This window comes from Pygocentrus nattereri, chromosome 11 (assembly GCF_015220715.1).
Source record: "Pygocentrus nattereri isolate fPygNat1 chromosome 11, fPygNat1.pri, whole genome shotgun sequence".
Lineage (NCBI taxonomy): Eukaryota > Metazoa > Chordata > Actinopteri > Characiformes > Serrasalmidae > Pygocentrus > Pygocentrus nattereri.
The window spans coordinates 25,571,253-25,599,208 of record NC_051221.1 but is presented as its reverse complement, the minus strand read 5'-3'; the positions used below and the strand labels follow the sequence as shown (position 1 = coordinate 25,599,208).

Below are 27,956 nucleotides of genomic sequence, written 5' to 3'. Positions count from 1 at the left end.
CATTGTGGAGGAAATAACTTTACTAGGAGGACAGCAAAATTTGTCACAGATTTGGTATTCAGTCTTCTAATCAAGCCCTCTGATTTTGAAGTTACTTTACTTGGGACCAATGTACATATGAACATAAATGAAACAAATGTTCATCACTTTAAATTGAGGGGCATTCTGTCAACATAATAACAATTACTTCAGAAAACATCTTACCAGTACTTGCAAATACATTAGTTTATAAGTATGGCTTTTTAAATACAATATTAAATGCTTATGCATTTGTCATGAAGTCCCTATGTAGGTGTGCTTCACATACAGTGTGACAGAAAAAGTATATTGTTAAAGATGAACAGGCAGTGTATAATATTTACCAGCAGAGCAGGTCTTGCAGCCAGTCTCACAATCAATGCACTCTCCTGAGTCTGGATCCTGAACCTGGCCTGCAATACAAGGAGTGGACAGGATGATCGAGTAACATAATAGCTGGTATGAACAGGTAATGGTTTACCTGTTATACTGCACTAATTAACACAAACTAAACTAACACTGATTAACACAAACCAGCAAAATTTTGTTTAGTGGTTACCTAACTATGAGGAAACTGTTATAATATATTACTAAGATCACTCAAAAGTTTAGATCACTTTCATTTTAAATAATGTTGCCATTACATACAATATTATATTTATAAAGCTTTTTATTTAAATATTAAAAAAGACACCCAAATGATTTTACTAAAGATTACAAATATTTTGGGAGCAACAAGAAATTGTTGAAGAAATTGTTGTGTTAAAAATGTATTCTACTGCTTTTAAAGTTATCTTTAAGGTTTGATCAAGACTTCAGAAATATTGGGGATGTTAATTTTATTCTAACATATTCTCCATTTATTGGTGAGATATTTTTAAAAACACTGATCCCAAATTTTTTTAACTGATCTCTCTCACTGGACTGTTTCTTCTACACTTACCTGATCCACACAGCGCTGTCAGGCAGAGCCCACTCTGGAGCTTATATCCTTCCCTGCACTTGGCACAGACATGGCCATCCACACAGATTTCACAGTTGGTTATGCAGGGCTGGCAGGTGTACTGCACTCGATCTGGGTAAAACTCCCGAGGGCAGTGGGCTCTACAGTGGCCCTGATGGAGGAAGCGCTCCCTTCCATCCTCATCTGCAAATGCCAACAACAGCTGGTAAATGTCATATTGGCTACTGCATTTTGGCACCTACTCTACCATCCAGGCCTGGGGTCCTCCTACATTGGTCTGAGTAAGGTTTTTGCAGTTTTTCTTACAGAAAGACAAGAATAGAATGCTTGTCTTAGATCACTGATAAAGAGGAACTTCTTCCCACAGCCTAAGCACCTTCAATCCTACATGGGCCCGGCTGGGTATGTGGATCATCAAATTACAACACAGGATCAAGCACATCTGATCATTAAAAGGAGGGTTAGAGAGAGAACAGTCATGGCCAAGTGTGAGAGAGTTCACGGTATGAACTCACACACTCAAACTCATATAAGCTATATTTAGATACTTCAAAAGAGGTTTATCAATGTAGACTACGGAAACACTCAGTAATATTTCATGAATGCTGAGAGAGACTTTATCCCATTTAACTTAAGTGCAAAGTTATTGTTTATTGATAACTAAAATGCTGCAAAAACTACTATTAAAATGATTTTTCTTATGTTAGGGGGATTGGAATAACACATTTATGCACAGGGTGGAGAAGTCCAGCTAAACTGAGGGGAGACGAGAGTTTTACCTAAGCACTTTTATCACTAAACGTCAGATGTAAAAAAAGTTGCTCAGCAGTGAGGTAATGTTTGTTTACTTGAGTTCAAACTGTGTCTGTTCATTTGGGAACTCCCTTAGTAACAACAACTAGGAAGCAAGACAGCAAATCAGCTTTTATAGTTACATACTTTGAACAACTAATTGTACTTTTTTGTATGGCAGCCAATCGTCAGCTGAAATTTTGGAATCGTGACAGGCCTGGCCCAAATGCTGTCATCTGTTTGTGTCAGTCATGAAGTTTTCTCTAAATAGCAACAGTGGGGGTGCTCTGACTGACAGGGTGGTCCAGGACTGGAAGAAAAGTAAACAAGGGCAATCAAGAGCAATGGAGAGTCACTGGTGGTGTTGTGGTCTTGTTTAGCATACTTGATGGATGTATGGACACCTGCAGTGAACACATCCTGGGGCTGCTGAGAAAGCCTTAGAGTTATGCACTGTGATTTTGAATAGGAGGCGTGACAAGAATGGCAGTGACAGAGTCCTTCCTGATGAAGGCCAAAGCGAAGCAGTTATGGCTTCAACTAATGGTTCTCTACCATAGCTGTTATTATGGACTCTGCTTGCTGTATCCTTCAGTTTTTGTTCACAACATTTGCTCTTGTTATCCTCAAGTTAAAGATCTTGTAAGAAAACTTGAGCCTCACAGATCACATTTACTATTCGGTATGTGAATCTCTGTCACTTGAGTTTACTGTTCATATTTTGTTTAAATCTATGGTTCTTAATTTGTTTAAATCTTATTTTGAAACAGCTTATTGGTTAAAGAGCATTAAGGGGGCTCTCTGGATAAATGTAACCATTGCTTGTAATCTTGTGGGGACACATGAGGGCAGGCTGTGTCCCACTAATTGATGTTACTGCTAAAAAGTCACTTCTCAAATATATTAGCCTCTACAACAGTGCATTTCTTTATCCCTCTTGGGGGACTACCAACATTTGATGTATTTGCACAATGCATACTGGGTACTGTAGTGAGAGAATGCTGATGAATGAAAACACAAAAAGGATACAAAATTGTGGATTCAAAACTATGAGGATGAAGGATAAAATACTGCTCCATAGAATGTTACATAACATAAAAAATGTCATATTAAATGCTAGTTTTATATCAGGTTGTCCCTTTAATGATTACATTTGAGGTACTAAGATCACCACAGTGTCTAAGTGTGTGCTCTACACTGAAAAATAAAGAACCTTTCAATGGAAAGCTCTTTAAAGGTGCAGTGTGTAAAATTTAGGGGGATCTACTAGCAGAAACAGAATGTAGCATACAAAACCATGTTTTTATTGGTGTATAATAACCTGTAACTATGAATCGTTGTTTTTTGTTAGTTTACAATGAGCCCTTCATATCTACATAACCACATCTTCCAACAAGTTGCGCTGCTAAGTTTCTATATTAGTGCAAAAGAAATACTGGCTCTAGAGAGTGCATTTCATATTTTTATGTTACAACGGCTTGATAACCCACATTTTGTCAAATGGAGAATCATACTTATTGTTTAGCACAAGAAAAGCAAGCGAGAGTGAATCTTCATTCTCAAAGAAGCAAAAACTTGAGTTGGGACAGGGGATGGCAGAAAACCTGACGGCCAATCGTAGGTTCTACTATACGCATGGAAAGAGAGGGATGAGGGAGGGGTATTCAGCTGGCTGCAATCTGCAACCTCACCCGTAGATGCCACTAAATATTACACACTGCTCCTTTAAAGAACCTTTTCTGCAAATTAAATGTCCAAGTGAGAAGAGATCTTTTAAAAGCTTAAAAACCTCCATATAATCTAAAGGTTCTATAACAATTCATTTTTATTTTCCTACAAACTTATGCACAGGAAAAGTACCTAAGAACTTCTATTTTTTTAGTATATGTGCAACTGCTTTTCCCACTTTAATGTAGTCAACACATTGCTATCTTCCAAAACATTAACAATGTAGTTTAAAATGGCTCTGAAATGGATTTAAGTCTTGTGCCAAAGCTAACAAATGAAGAAATTGTAAAAAAAAAAAAAAAAAAAAAAAAAAACCTCCACCCTTTTCCACTCTTTACACCATCAGTAACCTGACTTGTGTAAATTGTAACTAACTTGAAGAAAATATTTGTCAGTCTTATATGTAATGGCTATTATACTTTTTGCTCTGTAAGTCTCTGGTATTTGTTACTTCATTAAAGGAATCCAAGGTAAAGAAAATGTGACGATAGCCACGGGCCACAGACAAACATACTAAAGTCTCCAGTATCATATAGCCTGGGGCCCATTCTGACAGCATTACAACGGCCTTCTGTTGGGTACTAACTGATTTCTTAACGGTGCAGAAGAAAGGACTTTATACAATTACAGGTGAAGTGCAACATATGAAGTACTACATTTAGCAGTTCATAACATTCATAAGATTAATTAAATTAAATTAGTTGCTAATGGTGGTTCAACTAAAGGTCAGAGCAATAAATAATACAACTGCATGAGAGTCATCGTTCTAGTTTTGGACACTGAATCAGACTCGCATTCGTGGCCATTAAACAGTGTTCTAAGGTAAGGCTGCTTTTGTTACTTTGAAAAAATGGGAAAGGCCATGCGAGCCGTCTCATTGTTTCATCCCAGCAGCTGGGCAGAGTGTACTGGCAGCAACCACTTGGAATAGTTGCTTTTGTGAACCTACACAATAGCGTGTCCCTTCACTCAAAGAGCAAACACCCCCCAAAACCCCTCCCCCATCCAAAAACCCTCAAGTTTCTCAAAGTAATAATGCTGATCAGGGGACAGAACCCACTCCTATAATACCACAGTACGAGACATGAAAGAAAAATGGTCTTGCTTCAGCTTTATGAGATATTTTCAGGAATATATCAGCAAAATACGTTTCGGTATAACTAACCATGAATAGGATTAGCATAACATAAATTACTTTAGTGATGCAAAGGTCTTGTTAAAAATACAGCTCCAAACAGTAGTAAGTAGTTCCATTTATGTACCCAAGTTGAATTTCAAGGGATTTGTACTTTTCATTGTATTTTCAAATCATATTTTATTTTTATATACATTTGTGAGAGAAGTAATCCTCCTTTTACATAGTTACACTTTGGTCATTAATATTTAACTACTAACTATTGTGTTAAATGACATTATCTTATATTGAGCTTCAATTTTTTTATTTAAGATGAAGAGAGAATCCAAAAGAGAAGAATTCAGTTCTTGTGCTGACAGGTGCTGAATGTACTGAGCAGTGCCACTGCAGTTCTATACGTTACTTGCTACTTAAAGAGTGATTCCACTAATTTTTCTAAATGCTGATAGAATTCAGCAGTTAAGCTGTAAACTAAGCCATTGAAAGTGGTTTTATGGGAAAGCCTGCATCATAGAGAAACTTACCAAATCCCAGGGGTGGTGATAGGAACCAGACGTCCAAAGAGTTTAATGCTTCTAAAAGCTTCCTCACAGAAAAAAAGTTTAACAAAAACCGTTACGATCATGTTGCTACATTTCAGGGACATTGTTTAGAGACTTTTTTTGGCCATTTTTTATTATTTTATTAATGTTCATTCGAGGTGGAGAGGTACATGCAGGCATTGTAAGGCAAAACAGTGCTCAAAACCTTTTCTGATTTACCACGAATTCAACATTACTTTTAAAATCCCTAAAGTCACACGTAGTTTCATAAGTTTGGAGCCGCACATAAACAATGTGTCATCTCATATCAACACACTCGAAATGAAAATATGGTGGAATTCCCCTTCGAGTAGCATTCAGTTTGTTAAGTTGATTTTACTTGAGTCGTCATTTCATTGAAGTGACAATCATGAACAGTTTGTGTGAGTTTAAGCTGCTCTTTCACTCCTGGGTATAAATATATTTACTTCACATCTTACTTTCGACTTTGTAGCTAAATCGATGATGAGGGACATTACGCGTCTTATTGACAGTGTTAAAGTGATGTGGTTGCAGTCCAGATGAGTTCATCTAACGTGTGGGAAAGTCTGATCAGCACTAGTGAAATCAGACAGCACTTGTTTGCCTGAATAGCAGCACAACAGGCTGCTGCTCCTACGAGTTTGCTAGGCTAATAACGGCCACCTGCTCGCCTTCACCAAACTCCGCGTGTTGTGTGTCTTACCTAAAGCGCAGGCAGTGCACTGAAACAGCTCGTGCCCCTCACACTCCGCGCAGGTGGGATGACACAGCACACACTGGCTTTTGAACGCGAACTGACCGCTGGGACACGACATGGACGACGGCTTCGCTCGGATAGAAAGCAGGCAACATGATAATAGAAGCGGCGTTAATCCAGCCCTCATCGTGCGCAGTTCTCAGAAGAGCGCCGGCAGCTCGGCGGCTCACAGAAACCCATTCACACGGCACTTCCACAAAGTGGGTCAGTCCAGCGCTGCATGCCAATGACAGCGCTTAGGCTCCAAAACAAAAACCTGCTCCTCTAATCAGTGAGCAGGGGATTGGTCAGCGGCGCTTTGGGGACCACCTATTCTAGGGTTTCATTTGCAAAGAATGATTGGCCTGTTCTGTTTTTATTTTTTTTTTCAACAGGCGACTGCATTAATGAGAGGTGGTCAGCAGAAACCAGGCCTATGTATTATGCAACTTCCTAATCTAGACAGCCTTTGTTATGGAGTTATAGAAAAGTTTCTGCTTTACCCAGAAGCCTCACTCAAATCCTACTCAGAAGAAAAGAAAAACAACACTGAGATTAATGTAACTTGCATAACTGAGATTGTGTTCACAGCTGTGCTGTGTGTGAAATGATTTTAAGTAGTTTTACAACAGCACAGTTAGAAACAGCACATACAGCCATTTAATGTAAATGAAGTTCACTCAGTCACTTTGTTGTATCTAAATAAAGGTTTATATTCTGGTGTAATTGTGACTGGCTTTGTGAAACATGTCACTTACAGGAAAATTATTTCTGCATTTCTTTAAAAGTAATCTGTTAATCATTGGAAAGCATGTAGTGTTTCATGTTGTTTGTTTGTTTGCATTAGTATGACTTTATAGTGTGAGCTATGTTGGTAATGCCAAATAATCCATGAAATGACAATATGAACTCCACAGACTTCATGAAATGAACATGAGACACTATTTTATGAAAACAGAAGCATGGAGCAGTTTATACTCACTACAGCCCATGCTACTTATTTATACTTCATATTAATAGTAACATTTTACTAACTCCTATTTTATTAGTACTGCATGCCAGGCAGGTTCAGGCAGGCACTGCAGGCCTCTGAACAGCAGAGGGGGTAAGAGTGTAAGCCTGTCTGTGCTGGCTCCATTCAGAGTCAGGGAGCTCTCTCTCAGAGTTCATAACAGCATCCCACTTACCCCTGTCTTTACAGCCCTCAGTAGACCCATAAGTGTAAGCTATAGGATATATAAACAAATACGAGCACATTATATAACAGTGGAAATATTTATTTTATTTTTACTCATTTTTCTATTGTTCTTGAGGGGGTGATTCATAAAAAAAAAAAAAAGATATCAGTTGATGAGACCTGCATAGTTACCTGTAGTCCTCTAGTTCTGCACTAACTAAAAAGGCATATATATGAAAATAATTGAAATACATTGTATTAAATACATTCCTGCATATAATCTAGTGTGCATGTCAGATTGAGTCATCCCTTTTCAACTGCATTGTTTTCTGTTTTTTTATTTCTTTCAGTAATGCTTTGTCCCAGTTAGCATCGTAGACTGTTTTCATATGGTGCGACCCTCTGGCTGGAGCTGATTGACAGGTAGCCTAAACAGGTACTAAGATCCAACCCATCCAAATCATGTAATTCAGGTGTATAAAACCAAGCACCTAGGCATGCAGACTACTTCTACAAACATTTGTGAAAGAATGAATCACTCTCAGGAGCTCAGTGAATTCCAGCGTGGTGCTGTGATAGGATGGCACCTGTGCAGCAAGTCTAGTTGTGAAATTTCCTCACAACTAAATTTCCACAGTCAACTGTCAGTAGTATTATAACAAAATAGAAGTGATTGGGAATGACAGCAACTCAGCCACAAAGTGGTAGACTACGCAAAATGAGACCGGGGTCAGCGGATGCTGAGGCGTATACATTTACATTTACATTTACAGCATTTAGCAGACGCTCTTATCCAGAGCGACTTACAAGAAGTGCTTTGTCAATCTAGAGAAAGTATCTTTGCTAGTTACCAATAGCTTAGAGAAAAGACAGACCTGAGCTCAGATACTGCTAGAAACAAATGTCACTGCAGACACCAAGAGAAAAAGAAACAGAGTTGAACGCAGAACTCTGTGCCATTCAATGCAATACAATAACAATAAGATACAATACAATAAATAAAATAAGTACAACTTATAGTTCAATTCTCATTCAAGTGCTGTGTAAAAAGATGAGTCTTCAGTCTGCGTTTGAAGACAGCAAGAGACTCTGCTGTTCGGACAGCCAGTGGGAGTTCATTCCACCACCTGGGTGCCAGTACAGAGAATATTCTCGACGCGTATAGTGTGTAGAGGTCACCAACTTTCTGCAGAATCAATCGCTACAGACCTCCAAACTTGTGGCCTTCAGATTAGCTCAACAACAGCGTAGAGAGCTTCATGGCATGAGTTTTCATGGTCGAGCAGTTACATCAAAGTCTTACATCACCAAGCACAGTGCAAAGTATTGAATGAAGTGGTGTGAAGTGTCACCACTGGACTCCAGAGCAGTGAAGACGTGTTCTCTTGAGTGATGAATCACACCTCTCCATCTGGCAATCCGATGGAAGAGTCTGGATTTGGCAGCTGCCAGGAGAACGGTACTTGACTGCATTGTGCCAAGTATAAAATTTGGTGGAGGGGGGATTATGGTGTGGGGTTGTTTTTTAGGAGTTGGGCTCGGCCCCTTAGTTCCAGTGATAGGAACTCTTAATGCTTCAGCAGACCAAGAGATTTTGCACAATTTCATGCTCCCAACTTTATATGAGTGAGTTTGGTGTGGGAGAACTTGATTGGCCTACACAGAGTCCTGACCTCAGCCCGATAGAACACCTATGGGAAGAATTAGTGGAGGCTACAAGCCAGGCCTTCTCGTCCAACATTAGTGTCTGATCTCACAATATGAATGCGAGTGAGATCCCATTCTAAATCCATAGGGCTTAATATGATATTGGTTCACCCTTTGCAGCTATAACAGCTTCAATTCTTCTGGGAAGGCTTTCAGAAGGCCTGGCTCGCAGTCTCCGCTCTAATTCATCCCAAAGGTGTTCTATCGGGTTTAGGTCAGGACTCTGTGCAGCCCAGTCAAGTTCTTCCACACCAAACTCACTCATCCATGTCTTTATGGACCTTGCTTTGTGCACTGGTTCATCATGTTACCAGATGGAGAAGTGTGATTAGTCAATCCAGAGTCTCCACTGCTCTAGATTCCAGTGCCGGCGCTTTATCACCACTGCATTCGATGCTTTACATTGCACTTGGTGATGTAAGGCTTGGATGCAGCTGCTTGGTCATTATGTAGTCTACCACTTCGTGGCTGAGTTGCTGTTGTATTTAGGAGCGAGGAAATTTCACATCTGGACTTGTTGCACAGGTAGCCATGGAAGTGATTGGAACACTTCGGTGATTTCAATGATTTGGATGGGTGAATGAATACTGTTGGAAATATACTGTGTGTGTGTGTGTGTGTGTGTGTGTGTGTGTGTGTGTGTATGCGTGTGTGTGTGTGTGTGTGTGTGTATATATATATATATATATATATATATATATATATATATATATATATATATAAATTTATTTTTCAATTTTTATTTCAAAATTTCAAAATAGGAACATTTAAATAGGCGGCATTAAAAAGTCACTAAAAATGTCGCCAAAGCTGAACGGAAAACGGGCCTAAAAGTGAGAAGGCAGGTGAGAAAGAGCGATCTCACAGAATGGGCGGAGATTTTAAGCTGCCCCTCCCTGACGTCATGGGGTAGAGGGAATGGGGTGGGCGTGGCCTCGAGCCTCTGCTGCATCGTTGAATGGCATGAGGATGAGGAGGAGAGAAACAGCGACGGCGAGACGGGAGCCTGTTTTCTCATCTGATTTTTAAAGCCATACATTCTGGAGAGAGGATCTGATTTGTGTTCGTGCTCGACCGAAGACAGAGGAATAGCGGATGACGGATGAAAGGTAAGACGCTGCCTGCGTTTCTCGTTCTCGAAGCCATCCTTCATTTCACATTCTCGTGATGTGGGCAGAGCAGCTGCTGGAATCACTGCGTGTCCTGGGCAGGTGCACCTGGCCTTTCCGTCTCTCCCACACTCGCTCTCACTCGCATCTTGCGGATGAGTGCTGCTCTGCTGCTCTGAATCCACACGAAGCGTGTCTGAACGCGGCTGTGTGGCCCGCTGTTTGGCGGATCGTTGGTGAGGTGTGAGGGCGTCTTTCAGCGCATCAGTGGACAACAGAAGCAGCAGCAAAGCTTGCGCTTAAATCCGAGAAGAAATCTCTTTGTCTGTGGACGTGTAGAATCGTACATCAACAATGTGGCGTAGGACTGCTGAAGATCGGTCCACATCTCGCTACACGAACAGCAGGACGACGGCACGGTGTTATTATGAACCCGTGTCTCTATAAACGCTCAGTAACAACAGCTGAGCTTCGATTTCAACGTGCCCCTATTCCACATGATGTGCTGCCATTTGGTTGTCCAGCCTCCTTTTCGCATATAACTTAGCCTACTTCGTGCCTAGAGCTATAAGTCGAGCTACCTGTGAGGCTGAAGCTGGAGGGCTTCGTGAATCATGGAAGCTGCTAGGCTACGTTCAGGTCGACGCTGCTGAAGCCCAGTCTGTGTTCATGCTTTCTTTTCAGAGCTTCACTTTGTTAGTATGGTCTGGTCTAGGAATTAAGTCCTCTAGGTCTCTATAAGAGTAAGCTATTATATAAACAGTGGCAGGTCAAATCTGAATGAGAGCTTTGGCCTTAATCTGTATGTAGGCCATATTATTTATGATGATAATGAGTCATTTTGCCAGTCACTTGAATCTGTATCTTGTCTGCTCAGTGTGTGGACATTTGGTTCTTTAATGTTCTTTAGAGTAGGTCGGCTGAAGACATATATGTCAGATGGACAACTACAGCCCCTTTGCATAATATATCTATATGTACTGCTCTAGATTTGGGTAAAAGGTAATGTTGAACTGTCTTTCAAGTAGAGTGACCTCTACCAAAACTAAAATAGATTCCTTCTCAGCTTCCGGTTAGTGAGCTGTATTGGTTTTGTATCATGGACACGACTGTTTTCTATGAAAAGAGGTCATCATTGCATATGATGTAAGATTTTTCTGCGCATGATCCATCACGCTTAAGCTCTGTGGGTGATGCTATATGTTAGTGTGAGCCTAGAGGATGCCTACTATGTAACTGTGTTTTGAAATAGTAAATGGTGCCTGGCTTGCAAGTACAGTTGTAAGAAAAATCTTTAATAGGTATAGAAACTTTACATTATGTGAAAGCTCTATACCTTTGTTAGGTTCTGAAAGACTCTGTACCCTTAAACTTAAAAAAGGTTGCACATCGCATGTATAACAATAGTTCTCTCAAGAACTGTCCTTTGAAGGGTTATTTAGGAAATCAAAAGTGGTTCATCTATGGCTTCACTGCCAAGAACTATTTTTGATACCCTTATTTTTAAATGGTTCTTTATTCATTCCAAAAAATAAAGGTTCTCTGGCTTGTACTTATGGTTCCAAGAATAACGTTTGATCAGTGCAGAACCTTTACATTGCATAGAGGTGCTTTAAGCTTGGTAAAAGCTTTACACACACACACACACACACACACACACACACACACACCTGCTTTACAAAAGTTGTACTTTAATGAAGTTTCTTTTTTAATGAAGGAACTAAAAATGGTTCTTCTGAGAAATTGCTTCAAAGAACTCTTTTAAGTAAGGATGCACCAATATGGGAGCAGTGGGCTGAGGCCTGTGTCCAGTATTTTTCATATACACATATCTGTTGATACTGTAGTACTGGAGTCAGTGTTTTTATGTGGACCGTTTTAGAACGAAGGTTCTGTAGGCAACTGAAATTTATAAGAGTGTAGATGATTAAACCTCTCTGTTCTGAAAGAAGTTTTGAGTGCCTGGAAGAATGAATGATATTCACTGTGGGCCAGTTGGAAATTCTACCTGATTAAACTTAAAAGCTGTACCTGTTACTGAGTAGTGCCAGTACCAGCAATGGCTACATACTGTAGAAGTGCAACAAATATACTGCATAACTTTCAACATGTAGTAGTTTAAGTAATGCTGTTGAGTTATCCTTCATCAGATATGTTCATCATCTCCATCTCTAATTAGACATTTCAGCAAAGCGATGCAATAAAAGAGAACAGATATGACCTTGACTAGCCAGCCTCTGATTCTATCAAACAGTCCAGTGAGGCCTTTTTGTCCAGGCCTGCTGGAGTCCAACTCTAGGATTTTTATTTATTTTTTTTAAGAGACAGAAAGTGGTGAGCGATTCAGAGACAGATGGAACAATCAGGGCAAGGCAGCAAAGCGGAAACCCTGGACGGCATGGCCATTGTGGGCCTGTGTATGGCAGTGCACTGGGGACAGCGCTTGGCTTCTGATCAGTTACCACATGGAATTCTGCCCCTGTCACAGGCACTTTACTCCCAGAAAGACTGAGCAGAAATGATGTTGCTGGATCAGTCTGGCTGCACTGATGGATGCTCAGACCTTGGACTTCACATACAATCATTCTTACTGTGTATAGTCCGTTCACCATGTCCAAAAGACACATTTCTCAGCTGTTTGTCTTAGCGAGTTCTGTAAGAAAGCTTATTTTGTATTTTTTACATATGTTACACATTGATGTAATATGTCTAAGTATTAAACCTGCAAGGAACTTACTTTTGCACTAATATAAATTTTGCCATGAGCATAATTATTCCTTTACATCAAAACAACCATTCATCATTATTTGAATTGCAAATGACAAAATGTTGCCATTTAACATGCAAATATATGATAGGAGAAAATATCCTATTAAAGACTTTTTAAGTAGGATGGATATTGATCATATGGCACTACTATATATATATATATATATATATATATATATATATATATATATATATATATATATATATATATATATATATATATATATATATATATATATATATATTTATATATATATTTATATATATATTAAGAACTGGGTTGTGTTTTTTGTTATCTAAATAATCAATGTATTTAACACATTGGCATCATGTCTTCCATCCTCAACACTACTGTATAGCTTACTCTACCACAATAGTAAGCCTTTTCACAAATCTTATGAAGTTTTTTAGCAACACCACAAGACTTATTTCCTCTTCAGTTTCCTCCTGCATGTGTAAGAACAGCTAGTGACATATAGTCAGAGATAGATGGCGTTTGTAACTGCTTTTTCCTATCATAAACATGCATTAGCACAAATCAACAGAAGACATAGCTTTCCTGTTTTAGGGGCCAAATTGTTACGCAGGCTTCCGCTGCAGAGGAAATTACTCAATGCGGCATCAATCATTACCATCAATGTCTGGAAAAAATGACAGTTAAACTTTAAACTAGTGAATTTTTAGAATGTGCTTTCTGGTTTTATTCACACAGTTTGGGCATCCTGGTAAAATTACATGTTGTGTTGACACGAGACGTCTACACACTCCAAAAATGATTATGGCCATCATAAACATTGAGCAAATGTTTTACATAAAACTTATTTAAAAAACATAAAAATATACTTAGTTATTTATTCATTAGCAGCGACCCAATTTGAATAAATCCAAAACTAATTTAATTTAATTGTATAATACCTATTAGGTTCTTCCACTCAATCTTATTTGTGCGCATGTGCAGTAGTAACAGGAAACGCATCATCAACCAGAAAATTGCTTCAGCTGGCATGGTGGGCATGAAATGGTTCTTTTCATTTTTATATTTTCCTGCCATCCTTTGTGACTCAGTGCAACTCCAATGAAATAGTGATGCGCATTAACATTTGTGTTTTTAATGTTTCTGACCATTTATTAATGTTTCATTTTGCTTATTTTGAGAGATTCTTTAGACAACACCAGCAAACTAGCTAGCTGGCATCCTTGCTAGGTCTGCTGTCATGGTAACAGGTGCAAAAATTAGATTAAATAAACAATGGGAGTGATTTATCATTTTATATATATATATATATATATATATATATATATATATATATATATATATATATATAGTATATAAAGATGTATTCCATTAATATTCTAATGTACAGTTCATGGTTTTTGTAACTGTAGGTGACCTTGACATATTAGCGTGGCATGAAGCTTGCTAGAGTCTAGAGACTTGCTGACTAACATGAGAGTTGTACCTCAATAAGAATGTTGTGCACATAAACATTTGCTTTAATTAATGGTTTAGTTGCGGGTGAATAAATGCTTTTTAAGAGTTTAAAGTTTACACGTGTCTTGTAATGAGCCTCAGCAAATACTGTTTGGACTACAATAAATGTTTATGAATTTAACATGTATTGTCATTTAATACATTTACACAGTCAATGTAATTGTGCTCTGAATACAGAAAGTACTATTAACTCTTTAGAAATATAACCCCATTTCCAATGAAGCTGGGACGTTGTGTAACATAAATAAAAACAGAATACGATGATTTGCAAATCCTTTTCAACCTTTATTCAATTGAATACACTACAAAGACAAGATATTTAATGTTCAAACAGATAAACTTTATTGTTTTTTGCAAATATTCACTCATTTTGAATTTGATGCCTGCAGCACGTTCCAAAGAAGTTGGGACATGGGCAACAAAAGACTTGAAAAGTTGAGGAATGCTCAAAAAACACCTGTTTGGAACATTCCACAGGTGAACAAGTTAATTGGAAACAGGTGAGTGTCGTGATTGGGTATAAAGGGAGCATCCCTGAAAGGCTCAGTCATTCACAAGCAAGGATGGGGCGAGGTTCACCACTTTGTGAACAACTGCATGAGCAAATAGTCCAACAGTTTAAGAACAGCGTTTTAGAACAACAGTTTAAGAACGTTTCTCAACATGCAATTCCAAGGAATTTAGAGATTTCATCATCTACAGTCCATAATATCATCAAAAGATTCTGTAGAAATCTCTGCAAGTAAGCTGCAAGGCAGAAAACCAACACTGAATGCTCGTGACCTTCGATCCCTCAGGTGGCGCTGCATTAAAAACCAACATCATTCTGTAATGGACATTACCACATGGGCTCAGGAACACTTCAGAAAACCATTGTCAGTGAACACAGTTCGTCGCTCCATCTACAAGTGCAAGTTAAAACTCTGCCATGCAAAGTGAAAGCCATATATCAACAACACCCAGAAACGCCGCCAGCTTCTCTGGGCCCGAGCTCATCTGAGATGGACTAACGCAAAGTGGAAAAGCGTCCTGTGGTCTGACGAGTCCACATTTCAAATTGTATTTGGAAATCATAGACATCGTGTCCTCAGGGCCAAAGAGGAAAAGGACTACAATTAGTGTCTTTGGTTCCCAAACACTTATTGAGTGTTGTTAAAAGGAAAGGTGATGTAACACAGTGGTAAACAAGCCCCTGTCCCAACTTCTTTGGAATGTGTTGAAGGCATCAAATTCAAAATCAGGGAATATTTGCAAAAAATAATAAAGTTTATCTGTTTGAACATTAAATATCTTGTCTTTGTAGTGTATTCAGTTGAATGTAGGTTGAAAAGCATTTGCAAATCATCGTATTCTGTTTTTATTTATGTTTTACGCAATGTCCCAACTTCATTGGAATTGGAGTTGCATATAAATGTTATGTAAAAGAATTGCATAAATCCTACAAGCACTTCTAATTTACACATTATTTAATTCATTCAGGTTTATTGAATATGATGGAGAAACAATCCAATTTTAAATTGGATTTATGTTTTTAAATTTAATAGAAAATTGACATGTAGTCAAAATACATCAGTGTTAACTTTTGGGCTAAAATATTTGTTGAGTGCAGGGAGCAAACATTTCCTATTTATTTGCTGAGTTTAACATATTGGGGGAAAAAAACATAAAATCTAAGTTTAAATGATGTGAGCCACATACATGTTGCCCTATACTGTGCCAGGCCATTGCGGTTTGTATTTTGTAGTGATGTGTCGTGCGAGAACAAATTGGTCCTTTGAACTGGCTCACATTGAAAAGACAATCTTTTTATGTTTGTTTGTTCTGTTTTTTTTTTCTTTCTTTCAATAAGACAGTGTTTACCTCTTATTTACCTCGTGCTGTAGCTGAAAATCACAGGCCCCCCTCCTGGACCTCTTTGGAATATTCTGACTCCCTCTCGTTATCCCTAAACATCATTAATATGATTCGTGTTGTGTTATTCTGGTTTTGTTTTTGCCCATGTTTGCCTGTTTGTTAATAACTTGGCTAATTTGGGGGAAAAATCCACCAGTGCTACAGAATCCAGAACCATTTGGTAGGTGAAAGAGCTGACTCTTCTTGTTGAATCCAGGATGTTGATATATGTGAATATATGTATGTGTACATGAAATACTCTCCTCTGTGTTTCTTTAGTTGCATAATAATTGCGAAGTCTATCACGGTGATGATCAAATGGGCTTAAAAGGAACAGTGCTGAAAAGCCTCAGCCCATCAAAGGGAGAAACTGTCTCTACTTTTTTTTCAGAAAATTCCATCTCCCTCCCACCTCATTCCCGAGAAGTTTAGTCCTTGAGATGAGATGAAATGAGTCAAGTGGCCCACAGCAATCAGCGCTCAATCACTGCATGGTGCTTTGAAGTGGTCCACGTCTTCACAGGTGGGGAAGCAATGTTAAGTGCTCTGGCTGTAGGCAGGGAGAGGTCACTCAGAGGCCAGGAGGAATGGGGGGCGGTCATGATGGGAGGAGGGGGTAAAAGGATGAGAAAGAAGAAGGATGAAGAAAATGAGGAAGGGGCGTTTAGGTCATAAAATTAAATATTTGGTGTGGCTCTAAATGCCCTCAGATTTGATTTTAGAGATGTTTTCTTCATGTTAGTGTAAAGTCTGTACTGATGGACAGGCAGTGCAAATAAATGACTGTCTTTGCCCTCATGATGTTGTTATCCTACAGCTTGAAGATTACATCTTTGCACACCAGATTTAAAGAACCTATTATAATTAATAAAAAAATGTGTGTTAGTCATCAGTGAACACATTGGAAATTATTTATTATATGTTTATTCACATCAAATTGGTTATTTTTCAAGACAAAAACAAAACGTTTATCCTCCTTTTGCATCTATTGAGGCAAGATGGCTACAAAGAACATGTCTGTTTATTTTCCTGATGTAACAAACAATAATAGTGGGATTTTTAAAAGAACAAAATATCTGATTTACAAAAAAATGCCAGTGACTTGTTAAAAGAGTTAAGAAGGTCTGTTTTTAGCTCTTTGTTTTCACTAGGTAACTAATTAATTCCTGTCCATGCTATATAATTAATATTTCAGGACTTATAGGTTGTATATTTAAAATATTTTCACTCACATTAGTATGTACAGTAGAAGTGCAGGAAAAACTCAATTCTTAGATGCATCGTGATGCAGACATGAACGATTATGAATCGATTCATAAATGTCAAAAATGTATTTCCTAAGTATTTAATTTATAACGTAATGTCAACAGAATGTAAGCCAAGCCAGAACTTGGAAGTGGGTAAGTGCAGCGCCCGGACAGTCTGTGGTGGTACATAACAAAAACACTACTGGATGACCAAGAAATCCGACCGGCTCTGCATTAAAAGCTAGTTTAGGTCAGGAGTCACAACTCAAATGTTCAGAAGAGCCATTTTGTCCTTTTAACAATGTCAAACCATCTAGGTTAATATAGCAACTAAAGCTAAAATGCAGATTTACTTTGTTCTGCTTTAAGCTTTAGCTGCTTTCCTCCCATCTCTGCCAGAAATCTAGAACAATTTCTTGTAAAATGTCTCTCATCATTCGGCTGTTTTACGAGGCTGAGGTCGCTTCTTATTCTCCAGCTTCTCATTAAATTTTCCAGTTTCACTTTAAATTCTGCCTAAGGTGGCGATTGTAACTGCTGCAACATTCAAGGTGGAACAGGAAAATTGAAAAGAGAAGCGACTTCATCTTCGCAACTTTTTAGAGACACAATCTTGTTACAGATTTAACGTACCAGAAAACCAACTGAGCTTAGAAATGCAAATAAGTCCGTTTGTCTCCAAATCTTCGTCTTTCCATTTGCTACTAGTCAGGCGAGACTTCTTTGCTGTGTGACCTGCTGTCTGCATGTCAGTTTTTAGTAATTGAGAGTTTGGTTGAGACCAGAGTTTTCGCGTTATGCTGCTCACTTTGGAGCTGAGATTCAGTGTCTAGTCTCAAAATTATTTTACTGACACAACAATACCTCCACCCTCCCACTCTCTACAACAAGACCAAATCCAAAGTTATAAATCATTAAAAGAAAACGGACAGGACAGCTGTAACATGTGCTGGGTGGACCTCCTTTACCACAGGATGTTATTTCACCATAACTGTGCATTTTATCGCAGATGAGTGGTAGCCAGTGTTGCATGTGCCCCAAACAAAAGCAGTGAATGAGAGCCTTCTAGTTCACTTGCCAAACCACTTCCATTTGATTCATTAATAAAAGATATTGGAAGTAAATGCATTATAGGTCATTACAAATACTTTGCTTTAAAACTACCAAGAAGATTAAAAAAAGATAGATGCATCAAGATGCATCGATAATTGTTTTATAATCGCATCGCAGCCCTTTGAATCGTAATCGAATCGAATCGTGAGGTGCCTACAGATTCCCACCCTTAATATATATGTATATTGGTGTGTATGCAGTGCCCTCCACAAATATTGGAACCCCTGGTAAACATGAGCAAAACAGATTGTAAAAACATTCTTTATTGCCTCTCCTTTTGATCTTCTATTCAGAATATTAACAAAAATCTAACCTTTATTTGAAGTACAACGATTGAAAGAACAAACCTAAATCTTAGAAGAAATTAAGATTCTTAACAGAAAAACAGTGTCTGTCACAACTTTTGTTTAATACTTTGTTCAGCCACAAAACAGACAACAGCTTTATGAGACAAGAACACATGGAAAGAGATCTGAGACCATTCCTGTATGCAGATTCCACACTGTGGACTTTCCTCTTCAGCACATCCCATAGGTTTCCTACGGGGTTTAAGTCAGGGAACTGGGGTGGCCATGACAAAAACTTTTGAACCAATTTTGTGTTGATTTTGAGGCATGCTTTGGATCATTTTCTTGCTGGAAGATCCAAACTATGGCCCAATTTAAGCTTCCTGGCTGAAGCACTCAGGTTTTGATTTCATTTCTGCTGGAAAAATAATGGTGAAGGAGTCTGTGATACCATGGTTCTGAACAATTTGTCCTGAGCCTTTGGGAGAAAAAAGTCCAAAACATCACTGATCCACCACCATACTTCACAGTGGGCATGAGATACTTTTCTGCATGGCTGTCTTTGTGTCAATGCCAAACTCATCTCTAGTGTTTGTAGACAAAATCATTCCATCTGACCATAGAACGCAGTCCCACTGAAAGTTCCAGTAACATCTGTTAAACTGTAGGAGCTTGAATTTATTGGTCCTTGATGACAGAGATTTTTCTTCTGGCAACCATCACAAGTGACTTGTGGTTATATAGGTAGCGTTTAATTGTAGTTTAGGAGACATTCTGACCTCAAGACATAACTTAATGTCTGCAATTTCCCAGCAGTGATCCTTGAAGATTTTTCGTCCACATGAACCATCCTCCTCACTGTGTGTGGAGTCAATATAGACATACATCCGCATCACAGCACATTCTGAACATTTGAAGTTACTTTAAACTTCTAAATTGTTGCTCTGATACCAGAAGTGGTATTTTTCAATTGTTTATATATTTTCTTGTAGCCAATTCCTTATTTGTGCAACTCAAACTTTTTGCACATTACTGCTGTTTTCTCTGGTCAGCATCATAACGATGGATGGCTGTGGGAATTTGGCCTGTGCTTCACCTCATATGTATATCCTAGTGAATCAGGAAGTCATGGCTGATCATTTAAATCTTCCTAATTGCACAAGTAAACTTTAAAACATAAAATATTAATGGAAATATACATAAATATATAAGAATTTCTAGGTGCCAAGGGTAGTGTATATATACTGTGTACACACACACACACACACACACACACACACACACATATATATATATATATATATATATATATATATATATATATATATATATATATATTCACTGGCCACTTTATTGGGTAGTAAAAGGTTAGACCCCCTTTTGCCTTCAGAACTGCCTTCATTATTCATTCTCAGAATATGCCTTCATACTCAGAGATTTTGATTGGTTATTTGAGTTCCTGTTGCCTTTCTATCATCTCAATCCAGTCTGCGCATTCTCCTCTGACCTCTCACACCAACAAGGCATTTTTGTCCACACAACTGTCACTCACTGGATATTTTCTCTTTTTCAGACCATTCTCTGTAAACCCTAGAGATGGTTGTGCGTTAAAATCCCAGTAGATCAGCAGTTTCTGAAATACTCAGACCAACCCATCTGGCACCAACAACCATGCCACGTTCAAAGTCACTTAAATCACCTTTCTTCTCCATTCTGATGCTCGGTTTGGAATGTGGAATATGGAATGTTCTCTTCAATCTGTTCAAACTGCAGGACCATAGTAAAAAAACAAAAAAACAAAAAGCTATTCAGTTTGCAGATTATGATCTATTTAAACCCAAAGCATTAACAGAGATCAAAATCATTATCTAAAGGGAACTTTCTATTGGATGCGAGCTGTCCCAAAATGTATTTATTTATTTTTTACTTTTTAAATTTAGCTTTTTAATGAGTTTAATGATAAAAAAAATGTCATTTTCATGTCAATACTGAAAAACAATTTTTGCAGTTAGGTAAACTTTTTGTGTTTTAATAAAATTTGGATGATTTTATGTGTGAAGTGTTGTTCAATGCTGTGTTTGCTAGTCATGTTATTACCTAATATATTTGAGTTATTCTCAAAATTTTCATTACAGAAACATTTGATCAAGTTTTGGGAGGCCTGACCATTGAAGAACAGGGTGAAAGGAGGCTAACAATGTATGCAGAGAAACAGGTGGACTATAGCCTGTAATTGTAGAACTACAAAGTGCATCTAAATGGGAAAGAAAGGAAAGGAGGTGTTCCTAATAAAGTGCTCTGTATATATATACCAGTATCAAATCTTCTGCAGAGATTTTCATATTAGCTTGCTAGCTAGCTAATGGCTAGCCAGACTGACTGATGTGAGGAATGATTTAATGATGGTTACAGATCTCCCATCACTCCTACTGCATGTAAAGGGCTTTAGTAGTACATCTAGATCTTTGCTGCTCACTTTACCTAGCTCACACAAACAATAGATTACTCACAAAAACTGCAGGGATGCAATCTGTGTGAGCAAAATGCACATCACAAAATTGCAGGTCAGGCCTGAGAATGTAGCTTGCTATGTTTTTACGAACACATAAAACAGACCTGAAAACACAACACGTAGCATTTTGATTCTCCTGAACAGCTTTACCTCCATGGCTGGAGAGACACTGATTGAAAATGTGAAAAAAGCCAAAAAAGATATCTACATTCCTCCGTTTCATGTGTGGAGGGGTCCAACAAAGGAAACATGATTTTTTCATGTATGCTTAAGACATACAGATCTTCAGTGAACTAGATTAGAGTGTAAAAGCATTCCTCTTGCTTTTCAGTTCCTCGTAGACAATAGGAACCCGACTTAAGAGCAAGCTGAGGATCTGTGGGATTTGCACCGTCTTGGTGAGATCCCTGAAATTTAGAGCATGAACTCTGTGAGGTCACTAACTAGGGGGTCTGTGAGTGCTTTTAATCTCGTCTCATCTCCATAGAATCCAGTGAAAGCTAAATCAATTGACGGATAGCAATCTCACGCAGTCTTCCCAACAGGACTGCAAGTGAGCTAGATAACTATGCTTGTATCTTGCTTATTTATCCTTCAGTTTACAAGAAACACATTAATGTCTTATTTTAAAAGAACAATATTCTTATATAGCTTGAGCTTGATAATCTTAATGTTCTTAAAATTTTTATTAAACAAATCTTACTTATTACTTGACAGTCCCACAGATGGTCACATGGCTTCATTCTGTCACCATATAAAATTTCCCAGTTCCATATTTAATTACGTTTAAACAGAAATTTGACATTGATTTAATGTCTTAAATTATTTGTAGATATATTGCAATCACACACACACACACACACACACACACACACACACACACACACACACACACATACACACATCATAAAGAAGAATTTTGTTTATTTAGATGCATGTAGATCATTTAGGTAACAGATTAGGTAGGATAATAAATTCATACATTAAAGTATATGTGCGGGATCACATGGGAAGCATCATAAACGTTCAGTCAGAAAGCAAATTGTCCAAAGTGCTTTGAGTAGAATGTGAACTACACAATTGTATCTTTGCAGAATAAAACCTTGTTGACCACTAGCTCTACCCACTTTGTGTCACTCCTCGCACGTTGCTGCTATGGGTCTACTGAGTCTTGAGCTTGAGCAGCTAACAGCTAAAGATTCTTCAGAATCAGGTTACATACTCTGCACCCTGATTATGTTTCATGAACTGGAAAGACTGAAATTGGCCCTTTCTACCGCCTTATGAGATCATTGAGAAGTCTTGTGTGCATTTAGACATTATCTTTGTACACTCAACTGGTTAGTTCTGCAGTTCCGTTTCTAGTGGTTGAGGTTAGGAATGTTAATTTTAGATTCATGTGAACGCAACATTTACTCAGTTTGCTATAACCTAGTTAACCAACATAAAGGTTACCCAGACAAAATAGAAGAACTTGTATTTTATTGCATCACATACAACAATAATGACAAGCTAGGATTGTATTGTAGCCTCAACATCCTCTGAGCATGCTGCCTTGTCTGCAAAGATTAAACTGGTCCAGTCAGATTGTTGCAGCAGATGTCCTTGAAAGGTGAATGCGTTCCCACTGGGTTGAGCCACATATATCAACTAGTTGGTGGTGGCTGATGGTCTGTTGAGACCTTCACAGATGAGTGTAAAATCTAAGAGACAGCTCTGAGACTGATCTGCAGACAGGAGCTTTTGGTGGTGGCCTGATGGGGTTCCTACTCTAAGACAGGTACAGGATGTGATAGATGTCAAGTCAGTCATGACAAGAATGGTAGAGATGTTTGAGTTGCTGTGGTTCTAGGGACAGCCACTAGCCCCATATAGGCAGGGACAGAACAGCTGACAGGCAGAAAGGGGAGTCCCTGTCGCAAGATTTTGGGAAAGTGAAGCTCCAGAGGCTGCCACTGAGTTTGTTTGGGATTTGAGAAGGAAAGACTGCTGACTGGGAACATCTGCAGTGCTGGTGTGGGTTGCATACATTTGCTGATCGGAAACCGATTTTTTTTTGTCCTGTTTTGGTTCAGGACGAAAAGAGTCTCTTGTTTGAAGATACTCGAAGTCCAAACCAAGACTGTAGTAGACATATACTCTTATCATGTTGAATTTTAATATGTTTGGCATTCCACAGTACAGCAAAAGACATGCCATGTTATAAAGTATAGCATGATCCTTATGATATCTGTATGTGTTTGTTACTTGAGTGGTCATCATTTCATCAGTGTATGTAATATGTGTAAAAGTAATTGCAGACATGGCTATTTCTGTTGTTTTGGAGTGCTCTTCATGTGTAATTCAACTAGAGCAGGTTGCCCAAACTTTAAGCCTTGGGGGCCAACGTGGAATGCTTGCAGTGGGCAGAGAGCAAAAAAGAAAAAACAGCTAGCTAGCAGCTTGTCAGTTTTACACTGCCTGCATGTCATCTCCGTTAGAGCAAAACTCTGTATCTTCATAGTAGTATTCCTTTTACACTACTTGGAATAAACTTTTTTTATTGTCTATTAAAAGTTCATAATATTTTTTCCTTGTCCTGTAAAGGTACAATTTTAGAGATAGGATGTTTAATCCTGATAGGTACAAACTGGAGAAACTATTCTTTAAAAACTCCAGTGGTTCCTTTACATACAAGGCACACTTGGCTTCAAATTCACTAAAAACAAATTCTTCACACAAGTGCTCTCTAAGTCTCCGTTTGTCTATGTAACACTACCTGTTACACTTAATTAACTTGTATCTGATAGCTTCATATGTGTTCTCCCTTCTAGGGTACAGTTAGTAACAATTGCATAGTGTCAAGTCATTACACATTAAGTACTAAAAATACTTATAATGAAATTAGTGTAGAAAAATAAGAAACTAAAAATTGAATAAGAAAAAACATTCTATTAGAATTAGAATTGCCCTGCGATGGACTGGCGAGCTGTCCAGGGTTTATCCTGCCTTCTGCCCGATGACTGCTGAGATAGGCTCCAGCACTCCCCCTATTAGAATGCGGGTTCTCTCACTAGCTAAAGGTAGAGAGGCCAGATCAAATGTCTTTGTGGCCTGCATTGGTCTACAGGTCCTATCTTGGCCTGGCCTAAAGCAGAGGCTTGAGATTAGATTCTCTTGGGAATTTTTGGAGGTCATAGTAAGATACAGCTATAGGATATGTTTATAGTCTATGTATATAGTTTTACTTGCTTGCAGATCTCACTGGGAGGAGGGAGGCTGGCATGTGCTCTGTGACATGTCAGTCAGCACACCTTTTCAGCATAACATTGTATGGTAGCTGAATGCTCTTGGAGGACAGTGCTGTACACATGACCTAAAAGAAAGATTGCCATGACTGGCCAGCATCACTCAGAATTGACAGGCAAAGAGGGACTAATGAGAGCAGCACCAGTTGTGCTCTTTTGAACTCATAGCCATGGATGGCTGTCATTGCTGGGAATTGAATTTGGGTTCCAGCAATCGGGCACAACCTTTCAGTCCATTTGTATTTAATGCAATTTCTGACAAGCCACTAGTGGTTTTTCCTAAGAATTTGGTAATTTGCTAGCACGTAAAAGACTTGACTACAACTAAGTACTCTAAAAACGTAATGACTTGAACTTATCTACATGTTTTCCACATGAATAAAATATATTCCATGAAAAGAATCTGTCTTTAAATTCACTAGCTTTAAGAAATAATATAACGTTGTCATATAGAAATTATGTACACATTTGAAAAAAGATCATTTGATGTCACGGTTTTAGGTGTAAGTTTACCCAGTAAGTCAGTGGCATTAAGGGCTGATAGTTCTTCATGCTCTGTTTCCATTGGGGCATGTCACATTTGTACCCACAGCATGTGCAATATCCACAACAGCTCCAGAGCATGTTGATGGGGAAACAAATGGGCTCTGCTTAGGAGGGGATGTTTCTACTGAACTTGCTCTGTCTCCTGTCAGGGTGTCTAGGCTGTCATCTTTCTCTTTCATCCTCCATCCTGGAGCAGTGGCATTGCACCGATGTCACCGCTGCCCACGGTCACACCAGCTGTGTACGTGTGTGTGTGTGGGTGTGTGCATTTGTGTTTGTGTCCTGTGTGGGTTTGTTTGTGCCAAAACACCCCACCCTCTCCAGATTGCACTATGTCACTTTTGCTCTGGTGTCTGGATGAGACGTGTGACATTGCCCTGCTCTTTCTGTGGGGGAAGATACGTCTGGCCTTCTCTTTCCTCTCATTCAACTTTCTCCTCCTCCTACCTTCTCTATCTTTTCAATCCCCCTTTCCCTAAGAAGTGTAATCATATGCTATTTTTATAAATCAAATTCATGTTGTATATTTACTCACAGTATGCAATCTGAGATCTTTTGTATACAGTGGTATGCCTTAATTTCTCATGTTCACTAAGGCTTGACTGATATCAGTTAGCAAATCAAATTGGTTGTTAAAAGAGTTTTACTCATTTATTATTATTGCCTAAAATCTAGCTGACAGGGTAGTGATATTGCTTTGGCCCCTCTCTCATTTCATGTGTACTAACTAGGACCTCTCTGATATATCAGTTAGGTGATATATACACAGTTGTACAGATATCTGCAAAAATCCCACTGAAAAAGTACTGATATTGCTTTGAAGCTGTGTGTGAAAGGAGCCAGATGCACAAAATGTCTCTAAAAGCTGTTTGATAGTAATTAAAATGTCTTTATTTGCATTATGGACTTTATAGAGTTGGTAAGTTTATATACAATGAAGCATAACACATCTCACTTTGAATGACTTCATTTACCACAATTCTTTGCAGTTTAACTATGTTAACTATTAATTAAATAATATTAAATTAAGCTATTAATTACATTATGCATATATTAGGCAAGGCAAGGCAAGGCAAGTTTATTTATATAGCACCTTTCATACACAACGGTCATTCAAAGTGCTTTACAAATGAAAAAATACAGAAAAATGTAATTAATGTAAATAAAATAAAATTTATGTAAATTAAAATAAAAAACATAATTAAAACAATAGATTTAAAAGAAGTTAATCAAATTTAAAAGAAGGAGATAAAAAATTAGAATAAAAATAAGAAACATGATTAAAACAATAGATATAAAAGAAGTTAAATGAATGAGGATACGAGTGCCATTACAGGATAAAAGTGGATTAAACTGAGCTAAAGGCCTGCTCAAACATGAAGGTTTTCATTCTGGATTTCAAGGTGTCTAGTGTTGGGGCTCTTCTGATGCTCTCTGTCAACTGGTTCCATTTCAGAGCAGCGTAGTAGCTAAATGCCGCCTCTCCGTGTTTGGTTTTTACCTTAGGCTGCACTAACTGACCAGTTCCTGATGATCTGAGAGTTCTGCCCGGCTCATACTGCTGGAGCACATCTAATAAATATACTGGTCCTGCACCATTATATAGAAAATATGCGAATTTATATAAATGTGTTCAGGTCTGTTTATTTGTTCAACATATAAATGATCTTGGCTGATATTACTGGTCCTGAGCCTACAGCTACCCACACCTCCCAATAAACAAGGGTAGGTCCTTCCACATCTGTGACAGGATTCATTTGTGATAAGATGTGCTGTGCTAATGAATTTTGGCTTTTGATGGAGCACAGCTGTACTGTATTGGTTAGGAACAACAGTGAGGTAATGCTGGATAATCATCTGTATTAATAACAGGTGCTATTTTTAGGCAAGACTCAGCAAGAGCAGTTTCAAACGGAATGCATTTGAATGTAGGAGGCTGTGAAATCAGATGGCTAAGATGTGCTGATTGCAGTCTTTTAGCAACACAAGCATTTTAGCATTCTTGCCTAGCTGTCATTCAAAATGTAAAAGCCATCATTCTCGTGGCCACTCCCACAACAATGGAGCACTTTGCCCACATGGTAAAAGTTACCCGTTTGTACAACCCCTGGCAAAAAGTATGGAATCACCAGTCTGGGATGAGCACTCATTCAGACATTTTATTCTGTAGAACAAACTCAGATCAAAAACATGATGCAATAATAAGGTCATTCCAAAGTGCAACTTGTTGGCTTTCAGAAACACTAAAATAAATTAAAAAAAACATTGTGGAAACAAAGTAAATGTTACTTTTATTGAGCAAGCACGGGGAAAAAAATATGGAATCACTCAATTCTGAGGAAAAAAATATGGAATCACTCAAATTGGAGATAGAAAATAAGGACACACCCAGTCAATTTCCTTTCCCTAAATGGACACCTGCCTCAGATTAGATCTGCTCGTTAGTCTGCAGTTAAAAACACCTGCAGTCATGACACCTTGGAGGGCTGCTGGACGAAGTGGAGTGGCAAGAACCATGGCTCCAACAAGAGAAATGTCTCTTGAAACAAAAGAGAGGATTGTGAAACTTCTTGAAGAAGGCAACTCTTCACGCATGGTTGCTAAAGATGTGGGCTGTTCACAGTCAGCTGTATCCAAGATATGGACCAAATACAAACAGCATGGAATGGTTGTTAAAGCCAAGCGTACTGGTAGACCAAGAAAGACCTCAAAGCGTCAAGACAAAGAACTTAAGGCCATTTGTCTTGAAAACCGAAAAAGTACAACTAAACAGATGAAGCATAAATGGGAGGAAGCTGGAGCCAATGTATGTGACCGAACTGTAAGAAATCGCCTAAAGGAAATGGGATTTCAATACAGGAAAGCTAAAAGAAAACCACCA

General features: G+C 38.4%; 2 protein-coding genes across 3 annotated transcripts in view; one reads left to right on the top strand and one right to left on the bottom strand.

The window, feature by feature from the left end:
* Positions 1 to 6,240, bottom strand: part of LOC108433634 (proprotein convertase subtilisin/kexin type 5) — a 49,572-nt gene extending 43,332 nt beyond the window's left edge. The window contains exons 1-3 of the mRNA XM_017708340.2: positions 5,904 to 6,240; positions 962 to 1,165; positions 363 to 431 (exon numbers count right to left, since the gene is read on the bottom strand). Coding sequence (XP_017563829.1) covers positions 363 to 431; positions 962 to 1,165; positions 5,904 to 6,084 — 454 coding nt within the window. The 5' untranslated portion in view covers positions 6,085 to 6,240. The remainder of the gene's footprint in view (positions 1 to 362; positions 432 to 961; positions 1,166 to 5,903) is intronic.
* A 3,519-nt stretch (positions 6,241 to 9,759) lies between these two features.
* otud7a (OTU deubiquitinase 7A) overlaps positions 9,760 to 27,956 on the top strand; it is a 103,799-nt gene continuing 85,602 nt past the window's right edge. Inside the window, exons 1-2 of one of the 2 annotated variants that reach the window (XM_017708342.2) lie at positions 9,760 to 9,929; positions 16,475 to 16,606. The gene's annotated coding sequence lies outside the window, so the exon portion shown is untranslated. The remainder of the gene's footprint in view (positions 9,930 to 16,474; positions 16,607 to 27,956) is intronic. The other variant, XM_017708341.2, reaches the window with a different exon arrangement.